We start from the raw sequence: 13,303 nt of genomic DNA, 5'->3' as shown, positions 1-13,303 counted from the left end.
AATAGAGTGGGGGTAACAAGTATCCAACACACTCAGAATATATGTATACTGGTGGGGAAGAAGTAAAATCACAGTGTTTCAGGACTCGGGCCACCGAGAAGTATAGACAAGACTTTTTTAAATGCATTTTAATAAAAAGAAACAGTTTTCCAAAAAAAAAAATACATTTAAAATGTCAGAAACAACTAAGCACCAAAAAACACAATTGCTAAATAGCTATTTTTCTAAAAACTACCTTTACCAAACACTTGAAATGTAACGTATGGTTATGTATTAAACATTCAATTTCGATATCAAATAAAAAAAACATACCTTATCCAAGCATGCATCATCTATATACCCAGGCATTTTGGTGTTGCAGTCTGGAGCCTATTTGACAAGAATTAGAAAATGCCATCATTAAAGACCTTATTTTTACACAAATAAGAAATTCTGTGATCATAGCGTGGCCACAGATCTTAAACTTTTAGGATTATGAAAGTAACAAAGAACTGCAATTAGGTGTTTAAGTTACTATATAGTTGACTTCACATCTTATGCTGATTTTTGTGTATGTGTAAATTGCTTTGGGCAGCGGTATAATGTTGCAATTATATTCAATGGCTACTTGGTATGATTGCATAATTATGTAGTCAAAGTCCACTGAAAGTATTTGTGTTGCGTGGTACTATTCTTAATTCATTCTAATGTCTGGATTCCTATCCTGGTGAACAGAGGAAATGAGGAAAAAAATATATGGCAATTCAACATACCTGTGGTGTAAATGCACATTTTATGGTATTTTAAACTACAACTGGCATTACAAAGTGTCATATGCAGAATTACTGTGTTTCCCCGATATTTAACCAATCCACACGCATGATGCTTACCAGAAAGCTTGCTCCAGTCTGAAACAAGGTATAAGGGTAAAGAATGCGCTCATAATGGCCCCTAATGTGGGATCCAATGGCTTTTCCTGTAGAGAATCCCATTTTAACAGCTATTTTTGTCCACTTTCTATCCCTGCAGACTATATCAAAACCACCTTCATCTGTTACCAACTGCAAAAAAAAAAAAATATATATATATAACAGATCAAGCATAAGCTCTGACAGTGTATAGAATTGGATCACCTTTACATACTTTGAAAGCAAAAAGATAATTTAAGCTTTTAAAAAATGGCACATAAAAGGGAAAACTTGAATCAGTTGAATCGATTCATCAGCAGCACTAAAGATGGGGGGAAAAAGGTTCGATTTATCACCTTATTCAGCTGAAACAAGTCGAGTATTTTTCGTTCAACATGAGGTATTTTCAGAGTGCATCCCTGTAATTCCCAAAACTTGGCTATTTGGTCCAGGAAGTTCAACTTCACCCTGGTTTGAGCCTGTGAAAAAAAATAAATAACGCAATGCAACATTGTGTGAAATGGAACACCTGCTCTTCAACCTAACAACATCGGCAGGAGAGTTACAAATATTTACCCAGCTTTAGGTAGATCTACCCAAAGTGCAAAGATTGGCACATAAGGTTTGTATATACAGTAATGCATAGCAGTGTATAGTGAACAGTTGCTTACAAAAATATTTTTCTCCCTTAACTAGGTTGCATTTTGTTAGTCTACCTAGAACCTAGAGTTCAAATGGATTTGATAGTTGAGACATTTTTATTTACATATGTTATATCTTTTACTATGTCAAGTTTAACAAACACAAATTTTGGATGAAAAGATATCCTTGTTATTTTCACATCAAAACCACAATAGGCTGCAGTTAGTCCCATGTTAGGGGTCCAAACAAGTTTTGCACGTCTAAATCAAGCAATTTGTATGGATTTATCATACAAGATTTGTGACTAGTTCTATCAGGTTGGACAGGGAGCATTTCACACAAAATTTCAATTTCAAAAGTGTGGAAATTAGTTGAACCATTCTAAGGCAAACGGTCCTTGCTTTTAATTCTTTTTGGTGTATGTGGTTACAATCATAGTCATGACAAATTGGAACCTCAGGTCCAGTGTAAAGTCTTTTGTCAGTCAACATATAGTAGCTCTTTAACTATCCTCCTGCCTTCTATTTGTCAACGCTGACAGCTTCTTCAGTAGCCCGGTGTCAGAAAGCAACCTTGCAACCTTATTATTACTGCCATGTATCACAGTGCTTAATGCTTTCAGATTATTGTGGATTTTTGGATATCTATCATACACAGCATTTTGCCAAAAGGGTCAGTTTTGGTTTCTGTTAAACAAGAAAATCTCACAATGTATTTTTGTTCCTCCCATTTGATTTTTGGCAAATTTCCACTGCTATAAAGTGCATGCTTGGGGGGACAAAAAAAAAAAAAAAAAACACAGAAGGATGCTTTTAGGAGCATGAAAAATATCTCAGTGGCCAGAATTGGAGACTAAGGAGTACCTAACATTAAAATGAACCATGTTTAAAAAAAAAAACAATTAGTATGAATTAAACAGGACTTTTCCACTTTTTATATACAATTTTATACGCCATATTTTAAACACTGCAAGAAAAGAAAATTAGATGGGCAGTAAAAATGCAAATGTCCCATTTAATTTCAAATCTCTTAACAAAGCAGGTAGATACAATGGTTTATAAAGAAGTCAACACTGACAAAAAGTTCTATATTGGCCTTCCTGTTGAAACCAAAACCAACCACACATGTGGAGTATATATATGGTGTCTCTGATGACCACCTTTGCATTTCCTGTAGCAGCTATAGTCACTGGGGAAGTACAAATATGTTTACTAAGGCTAAAGTCCAGACAAATGTATACTGAAACACCAAAGTAAAAAAGGTAAGGTTATGCGTATAAAAAAGTATGCCAGCTGTAAATGTCTGTTACCACCACTTATCTCAACTGCACATTTACTTGAGGCATGTCCTCGTAATGTTCCTTCAAAGCTGGGTCCCAGGTCAGGTGTTATTGCCTAGCTGCAGAGTTTTTAGCAAGAATTCAACTTATTGCAAACATTCTTTTATATCCAGGGCTGCTTACTAGTTCTAGGGCAATATGTCACTGGCAGTTGGGTCCAAAGAATAATGCTTTTACAACTGCCTTTGAAGTAGCGCAAAAACAAAAAATGTAAATTTTAAAATGCATGATTCAAAAGATTTCAGTTAAAGCATTTGGCAAGGCAAAATGTTCACACAGATATAAGGAAATGCTTAAAAATGTTAAGCTAATTGTTATGGTTTACTTAAAAGAAAAAGAGGCCTGTATATACCAAAGTATAAAAAAATGTTTCTTCTACATTTAGGATCGTCTCAAAAAGTAGTACTGTAGTAAAACTGTACAAGGAAACAGAATAAATTTTAAATTAGAGGGCCGATTTACATGCAGGCTCCTGGTATCTCTCGCCCTATAGCTGCAAACTTTTTATTTTTTCTGTATAGGTAATCTACTAAAGAAGTTCCATCCTATTTTTAAACAGATTTAGGAGATGGCCCCACATACAGATTAAGGATAAAATATCTTGTCACTCAAAGCCAGCGACAAATTCAACTTTCTAACAACCAATCTCCTTGCCCAAGGACTATGCACCCTCATGTGTGGATAGTAGCAGTATTTCATAGTGTTACCTATGTCTCCCAAGGGCTTTGTCCAGGTATTGTGAGCCATAGTCTTCTGTAGATTTTTCATGTACAACAGATCTACGGGTAAGTGGGAGCTTTTCTGCTTACAGAGACATTTTATGTCTATACTGACAGTAAAAATAGTATTGTGACCTAGTTAAAATACGAGTCTCAGCAGGTTAGGAAAGGAGGCATTTTTTAGGGGTGACTACTTTCCCCTAATGGAGCACAATGCTCCATACACCCAACACAGAGTAAAGACTATTTCGTTAGATTAGTGTTCATACCACCCAGTTGGCAGGAGTAATTTTATAAAGCTACGAAACTAGTTATAATAATATATTGCAACTAACAAAGAGTAAAAAATAGAAAATTAGAACTTCAGGTTCAGGTCTACAAACTGAAAGAAATCGGACATTTCGCACAGTAAAACCAGACCTGGAAAAGTCAAAATGCAGATGTATCACAACTATTCCTTAAATAAAACCACTTCAGCAAAAATTATTATAAAATTTCACAATATTTTACCTCAAGTTCATTAAGTCTTTGGATACGTGGTGTGAAGTGCAATTTGTCCACATCACAAGCAAATGGAGGTTGCCAGTCCTGAAAAATAAAAAAAATATATAAATATTTACCACATATTTTGAAATAAATTTTATTGTCACACGATTAACAACTATCCATCAGCTCCTCTTATAACACATTTTAGAGGCCCACTGGGCTTAACTGTAGTTTGTTTTTTTTTAAAAAAGTGCTGTTTGCAGATTTGCTGATATTCAAGCAAGAAAAAACAAAAATACATGCAGAATGGGTTATACAGAGAGGAGTGGGGTGTAATATTTGCCTAAAGATGGGCTTTAAAAATCATACGCCTAATACGGCCGTCTCGCTTGTGTCCCCAGAACAGCTCTAGCCTGTCAGATCATAGATTCCACAAGACCAGTACGGGAATCCTGTCATATCTGGCACCAAGATTTTTCAAGGACGTGCAGTTTTGGAGATGCTCTGACCTAGGTATGCCTTAGGAAAGCTACAGAACAGTCCCTAGATACAAATTAGGTGGCTTAGGGTAACGCAAGTAGCAACCTGTAGCTCATGTTCATTTAGAATTTTCTGCAGCCCGTTATCTTCCCTAGTATGAAGGCACTAATCTATCTGATCCTTCTAAAAAAACAGAATTAGGATGACCAGGATATATGCCAACATATGTTTAAGGAGAACCACTTTAAAGACTTGTCAAGAAAGCAAAAATAAAAAAATTAATAAATATTATTCTCTCCAAGTTTAGGTTTCCCCCATTTAAAAACTGACTGCATTGGTTAAAAGGTGGTGCTACCATTCCTAAGGAATATATAATATGATAGCTAATACAATTGGGGAGCATACGTATAACACCATGAAAGGCCAACAAAGCATATAAGAAAAAACAAACACAAGATAAGCCAAATTAAAGCAATTTTGAGGAACGATCAAATCCTTTAAACCAACCAAGTCTACAATGTGTTGGTGAAAAAAGTCTATTCCCCATTACATATGTTTATGGAGGAAGCACAAGGATACTTGCTTGGCAGCTATTGAGCACAAAGGCTGATGGACATACACACCAATTAGTATGACTCAATTTAAATGGAGTAAAAATGCTTGTTTTTGTCTAGGTTAGTGATAAAAGCAGTTATTCTTGGCTTATCGCTAGCTCCCACAGGTTACCTTCTAGCTTATCGACCAGTCCTTTGTAATCACTTTACTGATTTGTCTGTCTCAGGCATTCGGACATCGCAAACAATGCGGGACCTGCAATCCTGCATTGTAAGTGAAAACGTTGAAGGCTCGACCACAACACATAAAAAAGCTGTGGAGAATAAGACCTGCACTTAACTAGAGCACTGCTAGGGTGAATTTTTATTTCAACTTTAATGTTGAACCAACTAGAAACTGCAGGTACATTATTTCTTTGGTTGCTTATAATATTTTCTGAACCAACCTCTCCATCTCATACAGTTTATATTAAATACATCACATTCCACAGTGTTCCATCGGTTTTTTAAAGGTAATGCAATATCTCATATATAATCATTGCATGTTGTATTCAAGCATGATCATGGCTACACCGACACAACAAAATATGAATCTGTTGGCTACAATTGATGACATCCTCTTTTAAAAAAAAAAGATATAAACTCTTTTCAACCATATCTATCCAAAGAACATTTACCCCACTGACTAATGGAAAAGGCCACTTAGACTATTGTTTAGGTTCTGAGGTTGCAAGTGTGGTTACCGCTTCGTCACTACAATGAAGTACTAGCTTAGGGGAAACCTTACCGATAGCAGCCCAATATAGAATGAATGGGGGCAGAAGTGAGTGGCTCAGGACTGCTCATTATTGTATGATGTCAAATATACAAAAATATACACAGGCTGGTTCTTTAAGGAAAGAGAAGGCGCCAGCCACTGAGGCACACAGGTATGCTTGTACTGAACCTGCCCTCAAGATTTGCCATGTGAATCTAGTCAAAATGAGAACATTTAACAATTGAATTTTTTTTTTACCATTAGATGTTTGACACGTTACCTAACAACATTCACATCAAAGCAGAAATTTGAAATTGCCCAAAAGCAACATTTACATTGAACCTAAGACTATTCAACTCTGCCCAGTTCACAGCCACAGCTTTAAACATTGTGTGCAAAAACAAAACCCATTTGCACATTTTCATCAGACAGTTATTAATAAAGCAAATCTTGTTTAGGTAATGGTAAAGGGAGCACAAGTTTTTTTCTGCAAAACTTTACAACAGACATATAAAAGAAAAAGCGTTTAAAGTATATAACAAGCAAACTTTGTTCCCCAATTTCCTTCTAAAGATAGGTATTGCAGACAAATTCATTATTCCTACCTTTTTTTCTATCAAAGAAGATTTCGACATCCAGCCTTTTATTCTACACAGTGGCTAGGTTCAAAAGTCATAGATGTCACGAGTCAAAAGAGGGAATGAACCTGATATTCCGTGCCAAATATGACAAATTACAACTGAACTGGTAAATTTAGTATGGTGTTCTATTTATTATTCAAATCAACAAGGAAAAGGAAGACAACATAAGTTAATGGTTAGGTAATCAGGCTCAGCTCGGGACCTAAAGTCAAAGATGGGGTTTCCCGATTTCTAAAGAAATGGAAAACTTGTCAATATGCAGCCTCACTTCAAATTCTTGCCAATTTGTTTTCTTCAGGTGACAGATAAGTAAGTGTATTGGGGACTTTTGTAGCATTAGATGCTGCTCTACCTCTTTGGCGCATTCTAGCTCTGCCCTGGACCCCAAAGGTAGTACTGCAGAGAAGCTATGAAGCAGCCGTCTTCATTAATTGAAGATTTTTATATATCAGTGTACAATTAAAAAATAAAGTAATGCTTTCATCAAAAATTTTAAAAGAAAAAAAAAATCAGGCAATAAGCATCAAAGCCACATTTTCAGAAAGGTCAATGTCCAAATGAAATGGAATATTTTAAAAGCAATTTACAACAATGATGCAAGCAGTATAGCTGATGTAGTTTATATCACACTACGCACGTCAAACTTCCCTTTGTTCTGCTAGAAAAAGGCTTGAGTGGAGCCTGTGAGTAATGACAAAAGAAGGGAAATATTTTGGGCACAAAAGCATTGGGTGGTAAACACATCAAGCTAATTAATAAATTAGAACTACTATGCTTTCCTTATTCTAGCGAATCACTTATTTTAGTTATAGCATTCTGCTCCCATAGCTGCTATGACAAATATAGGCATGAGTCTGTTGCAAAGAAATGTATCAATAAAAAGGTATGAAAAAGTAACAAGTAAAATATCTGCCAAAACATGGGCAAATTGTCAAATGGGTGAAAAATTAACTAGCTTGGCAGTTCAATCAACAAGAGAAAAGGCAAATTTAAAGACAGGGACAAGTCAAATAAGCTTTCACATTATTTAGAAGGGCTCATGCAGTACCAGCTTTAACTCTAAAGAATAAACTAGCCACCTGCTTCAGTAATGTATCCAAGACTGCCCATAAATTGCTTTGTAGCAGAAAATAAGTCTATGAAATATGCCACCATCAAGCAATCAGATGCACACAATGACAGATTATAATTGTATTTCAAAATTCATTCTACTATTCAGGTATAATGCTAGTCATACAATAGACTATCATATTCAAACTGTTCTAAACACTGAAAAATACCGGACCAAAGCAGATTACCACCAACAGGTTGATCTTTTAAGGTTTTGATGGAAATTTGCTGGTATAAGGTTCCCTTAAATCATTAGTATGAAGAAAAACTGGATGAAACAGCCAAAACACTGCATAGTATACAGCCAGGCTAAATGGTTAGCTTTTCCCTACAATGTCAGCACAGATAGCAGAAACCAGTTCCTACCAGTACTCAAACCTCAATGGAATCATACTCTATATCATCATACTCCATATTATATGCAATACACTGACCTGTTGTCTCTTACTTACCACTATTATATATGAAGCACCAAGCCAAAATATCATGAATATTGCATTTCCTGAGAACCAGAGTATACAGGCAACCATCTTGAAGGGAAATTATATTGTGCAATGCCTGAAATGGAAACCATCAGAGATTGTCTGTTGGCTGCACACGAATTGTTTCCCTCAAACCTTCCTGGAACTAGTACATGGCCAAAGCAAAGACTAGCAGATTCATCTAAGGTTTGTCACAGCTATTTTACTTAAGACATCTCCTTTTTTAAAAAAAAATTATGAGACAACTGCTTTAACAGACTGCTGTTAAAAAAAAATATATACAGTCTGTTTTAAAAGAGATTTTTTAAGCAGGACACACAAAAATATATTGAGTATCAATAAAAAAAAAGACATAGGAGACCAAAATTACCAAGCATTTCCTAAAGCAACCGTTCCTACGTCTTTGTTTGGTCAGAGGTTCTTTAATCAACTTAACTAACAATCCACTGGTGCATATTAAATGGTAACGTTTGCCCCCATGGACCCAGTTGCACCCCAATTGGGTGCAGCCACCTTGCCTCTTAGATACCGAAAAACAAAGACTGTCAGAGACTTCATGTCAATGACTTCTTTGTCCTTCCTATGTTCCCTGTATACCATCAGATAAAGTGAAGAGTTAGGTAAAGGTAAAGAGTTTAACTGTAGACTTTTGACAATTCTTTTTTTATATCTGCTAGATCAGTGTTTTTTTGTGTTTTATGGAAAAGAGGGGGCTATTTGGGAAAAAAAGCAAAATGGAAAGGAAAAGTTTTATTCTTGGGAGATGCAAAGGATTACTTTTATGGTGATCAATAGACAAATGTATTCCATCCCAAACCCCATTTCCTAGCCTAACACCTAAAGAGACACTTGAATCTTTACTCTAACAGAGCCACGGCTAAAAGAATTGTCAAATCTCACAGTGCTGTAATGACAGAGGCCCGGTGGACAGAACCACAGAACAAAGTGGGGGACCAAGCTTTCAAACATCAAGAAATGTAGCTTTGCAACAATGAAAAATATGGACACAGACATGGGACATATGTATTAAAGCAAACTAAAGTTTCACTTTTAAGAAACCACAATCAAAGGGGTTGCTATTGCAGAAAAGGACAGGTGATGTCCTATCTGCAATATCCTCCCCTATCCGCCTGATCGCTCCAGGTATCTGTCAAAAAAGCTTAGCTGCACATGCGCAGCTCCAGTTTTGGTCGCCTGGATACCCAACATTCCTGGCTTCCCCTGTGCGTGCCAGGAATGAACAAATGAAAGCGAGAGTTATACCATCCTGGCTCAGCCAATCATCCCGACCAAAGATTGGTTAGGGGGGCAAACCCTAAAATAACTTTCAGGTCCACAGGAAATCCCTACTATAATTCCTTTATCATTTCAATCTACATACATTGATGTGGTGGTCAGTGAAAAGAATACCTCTTACATTGCTTGCCAGTTGGAAGAATGTTCCCCTTACAGATGGCAAAAAAGATCATTGGTATCTATTAAACTGACCCGAGAGGAACAAACTGCTCATTGCTCAAGGTTGCTTTTGGTTACAACATTCGTTGGTCAGGTGACCAAAGGCTGAGGCATTAATCATGTGATCCCAGCTGAATGGGAAGCAGTGGGTCACCAGGAGCCACTGGTCCCCACCACCTTCCACCCACTGGAGGCATCAGTGCCCTAAATGCTTTCATTTGAAATTTGTCATGGCAAGCCAACATTTTTAGAAGGGACAAGCCAGTGTTCTCCCCAGCCCCTTTTAGCCGGGCTCACCAACCGAATCTTTTCAGCAGCCACCCAGCTGTTTTTGGGTGATTACTGATGAGTTGGGTCACAATACAGGGGCTGCCACCCACCTACAATTTCTTCCCACCCAGTTTAAAAAAAATTCTGGGTTGAGCACTGCAAGCAAATATTAGAGAATATTTTTACCATTCATTATGGCATAGGGGATTTAAAATGAGGGTAAAGCTGGACACCAGAGAGGTTACTTAGTGTATACATCTGTTTTAAATTTTCATCAGCATTTTTGAATACCATTTTAGATATGAATGCTATCATAACAAAAAAAACCACAATACCTTCCACAGGGCTAGCAACAAAAAATGCAAATAAGGCTCTCGACAGACTTCCTCAATAAGGCACAGGTATCAGAAATGGCATGTACAATGACCTTACAGGTAACAATGAAAACAAGTTATCAGAAAATAACTTGTGCTTATGTCTTATATAACCCTTAAGAGAATTTGAAAAAAAAAACTATTCCTTTTCATAAAAGCATTCTCACATCCTGGAGACAACACAAAGTGGAACACAATTACATGACGTCATCATGAAGGCACAGTATGCAACCATAGCAAAAATGCCACATGAGGTGACAAGTACTGTAGTTTCATAAACATACAACTTTTATGTGAAGTAGCCATATTGGCTGCTCTCAGCATGTGTATATGTAACAGTGTGTAAAATGGTGGACGGTATTAAATAAGAAAGATGGAGGAGACTTAGACAGAAAAACTATCATGTAGTCTGTCAAGCAAACTGGGATGTGACATGCTGGGGCCACCATCACCCCATATCACTGACAAAAAGGGTTAAAAACAGGTTAAAGAGACTGAAAACCCAAACTCACCACAATATTATGGAGCAGCTCTAATCCTATGCTGAGGAGACATTTCAACCCTCACACAATCTCCTAAAGTCACCCCTACCATACTCCCTACTACACAATACCCACTCCCTCCTCCTTCCCTGCACATTATTCATATAAAACTAGGGAAATCATAACACATTGGTCTACCAGGTAAATATACCTGGAAACAAAAGAAAAGCATACAACTACAAAATAAACCAAACATTTTAATGCAAACAACCTGAGCTAAAAGTCTGTGACACATTGAAAAATGCAGCTGCCATCAGTTTACATTCAGCATAGTTTGAAAAAAAAATCTGAAAACTTAATATAAGTTCCAACTTAAAAGGTCAGTGGTAAACATAAGCTCAATAATTTGTTTTTTTATAAAAGCAATAAAATGACAGCTGCCACAAATTAAAAGCAGTCCAGCGTGTAATATGACATTCACTTGCCAGATAAAAGGACACAAGCCGATTACTAGGCTTGCAGGAGTTTTAAAGATGGCTGACCCGGGTGTGATTTTGTATAATGAGCTCTGAAAAAAAAATGACAGTCATCTGCCCAGAAAAACCTTAAGAACCAAAGTTGATTTTTTAAATTTACATTTTAGGGATAAGTTTATCTAAAGAGGGAATTTATCTTGAAGAAACAGAAAAATGATGGCCAAAGAAAACACTGAAAGGTTAATGGGATCTGAATGCAAACACGCTGCCAGTACTTTTGATGAGCTGGGTTGGTAGTTTGTGATAACTATAAATGACTTCCTGGGATTTTCTATTGCGAATATGATGAAATTGTGGGATGGACATCAGCAGAATATCACTGATATCCAGGATGACAATATGACAGCCCAGGTCCAAAGCAGAAATAGCCTTTCCTTGTAGATCAATGGCCTCCTTTCTCTTCCCCTGCCCCATCAATGCACAATACCCAATGTGTGGCTACATCCCCCCTGAAATACTAAAGTTTGGGATTCAGATCCCCTCACAGGGCACATATATAGCATTTCCTACCAAAGCAGCACAGGGACAATGTTATACATGGAGTGTGTAGATCATGCTCCATTCACTGCTGCATTGTGTCACAGCCACCATGTTTGTTCATCTTCCAGCACCAACTGTGGCCCCATCTCCTCTGCACATCCTCCAATACATCCATGGACATACTTTCCGTGTCTTTGTTCCACTGATGAGAAGAGTTGCTCGGTGGGCTCAGCCTCATCTTCCCACAGGTTATTGTGCAGCGTGGGGCCATGGTGTCATGCTGTAACAAGCTCAGTGGTGTCATGTTATGATCCGGTGCCCCCTCTCTGCACACACAAAGGATTGGGGGCTCGGGCGCCATATTGAATACTTTCTGTAGGGCCCCTGTGCTCTCCCCACACCCCCCAAAACACAACTATTACAAGAGAACACCTCTGGGCAACAGATCGTGTTATGATATACAGAAAACTTCCGGGAGTTTTAGCCTCCGCCATCAGGATCCGATCATCCAGCCCCCGGTTGGGGGAATTTCCGCAGCAGCACCCCAAAAATGCCCCCTATGGGGGTATCACTAAGCATGTGTGGGTAGGGGATAAGAGGGGGAAGGGATCTTTATGTGACCCGGGAGGTGACATCTGCCTGCCCCTTCAGCCAGCGTTCCCCGGGGAAGGAGGGGTGCTAATAGGGCAGCGTGCCATGTATTACCGGTGGGCACCTGAACGCCATCACCTCCACTCTCCCCCCCACCCCCGTGCAGGGCACCATTCATCACAACACGAGCCTGTACACTCGCACGCGGGCCCCAAACTCCTCGGCCCCCTCCTCATACTCACCGGAGGCGGACGGACTTTGCAGATACCGGTGCGCTCTGCGATCGGTCGGATCTTGCTAATAAACGCAAACGGGTCGGCGAATTCCTCGCGGCTAGGTTCGAACACAGGACACTCCGGCGGGGGCACGAACTCCATGGTGCCGGCGAAAATATTTGGGGTAGACTAACTCTCCCCCGACCCGGCTGAGTACCGGGTAAGCTGTCCGTCAAGGAGGCGGAGCGACACAATCCAACCGACTGAGAACGAGAGAGGCCGCACTAAGCACTGAGATGGCAGAGGTGTCCATCCGCCGGGTAGGGGTGGCTGAGAATAAGTAGTCCCTGTGTGTACTCAGATCACGTCAATGGGGAGGGGGTGTCTGCTATTAATTAGCTTGTACACAATGCTCGGGGGGACCCCATAAAAAAGGGCTTTCTCCATGACCTGTGCGATACAGTGCTAAATTGTTAAACCTATCGCTGGAACTCCGCCATCGTCCCATAGTTTACTCAAGTTATTCCCATTTCATAGTAAATGGTGCACTTCCAGCATCTGTGATTACTGGGTTAACTAATCAGAGCTTTACAATAATAAGGCTTCTCCTAAGTATAATTCATATCCAGGTTTGTGTAACGTCAGTAACATGCCACTATAGTCTTATGAGTTCACAACAGGGAACAACGGTTGGCTCATTTTATATCATTTTTTTATACACCTTATAACCAGTTTGGTTATGAAATTAAAAAAAAATCAAGCCTCCACGCGGCCATTGGCCCATCCCTCACTACTGACAGATC

At 38.6% G+C, this 13,303-nt stretch overlaps 1 protein-coding gene across 1 annotated transcript in view; it reads right to left on the bottom strand.

Moving 5' to 3' along the window:
- The window catches only part of KDM5B (lysine demethylase 5B), a 28,089-nt gene extending 15,288 nt beyond the window's left edge, over nucleotides 1–12,801 (bottom strand). Inside the window, exons 1-5 of the mRNA XM_072422310.1 lie at nucleotides 12,528–12,801; nucleotides 4,098–4,175; nucleotides 1,244–1,366; nucleotides 870–1,040; nucleotides 313–369 (exon numbers count right to left, since the gene is read on the bottom strand). Of these exons, the coding sequence (XP_072278411.1) occupies nucleotides 313–369; nucleotides 870–1,040; nucleotides 1,244–1,366; nucleotides 4,098–4,175; nucleotides 12,528–12,662 (564 nt within the window). The 5' untranslated portion in view covers nucleotides 12,663–12,801. The remainder of the gene's footprint in view (nucleotides 1–312; nucleotides 370–869; nucleotides 1,041–1,243; nucleotides 1,367–4,097; nucleotides 4,176–12,527) is intronic.
- Between the last annotated feature and the right edge of the window lie 502 nt (nucleotides 12,802–13,303).

The sequence above is a fragment of the Pyxicephalus adspersus genome, chromosome 1, assembly GCF_032062135.1.
Source record: "Pyxicephalus adspersus chromosome 1, UCB_Pads_2.0, whole genome shotgun sequence".
Lineage (NCBI taxonomy): Eukaryota > Metazoa > Chordata > Amphibia > Anura > Pyxicephalidae > Pyxicephalus > Pyxicephalus adspersus.
This window is presented reverse-complemented; position numbering and strand designations above follow the sequence as displayed.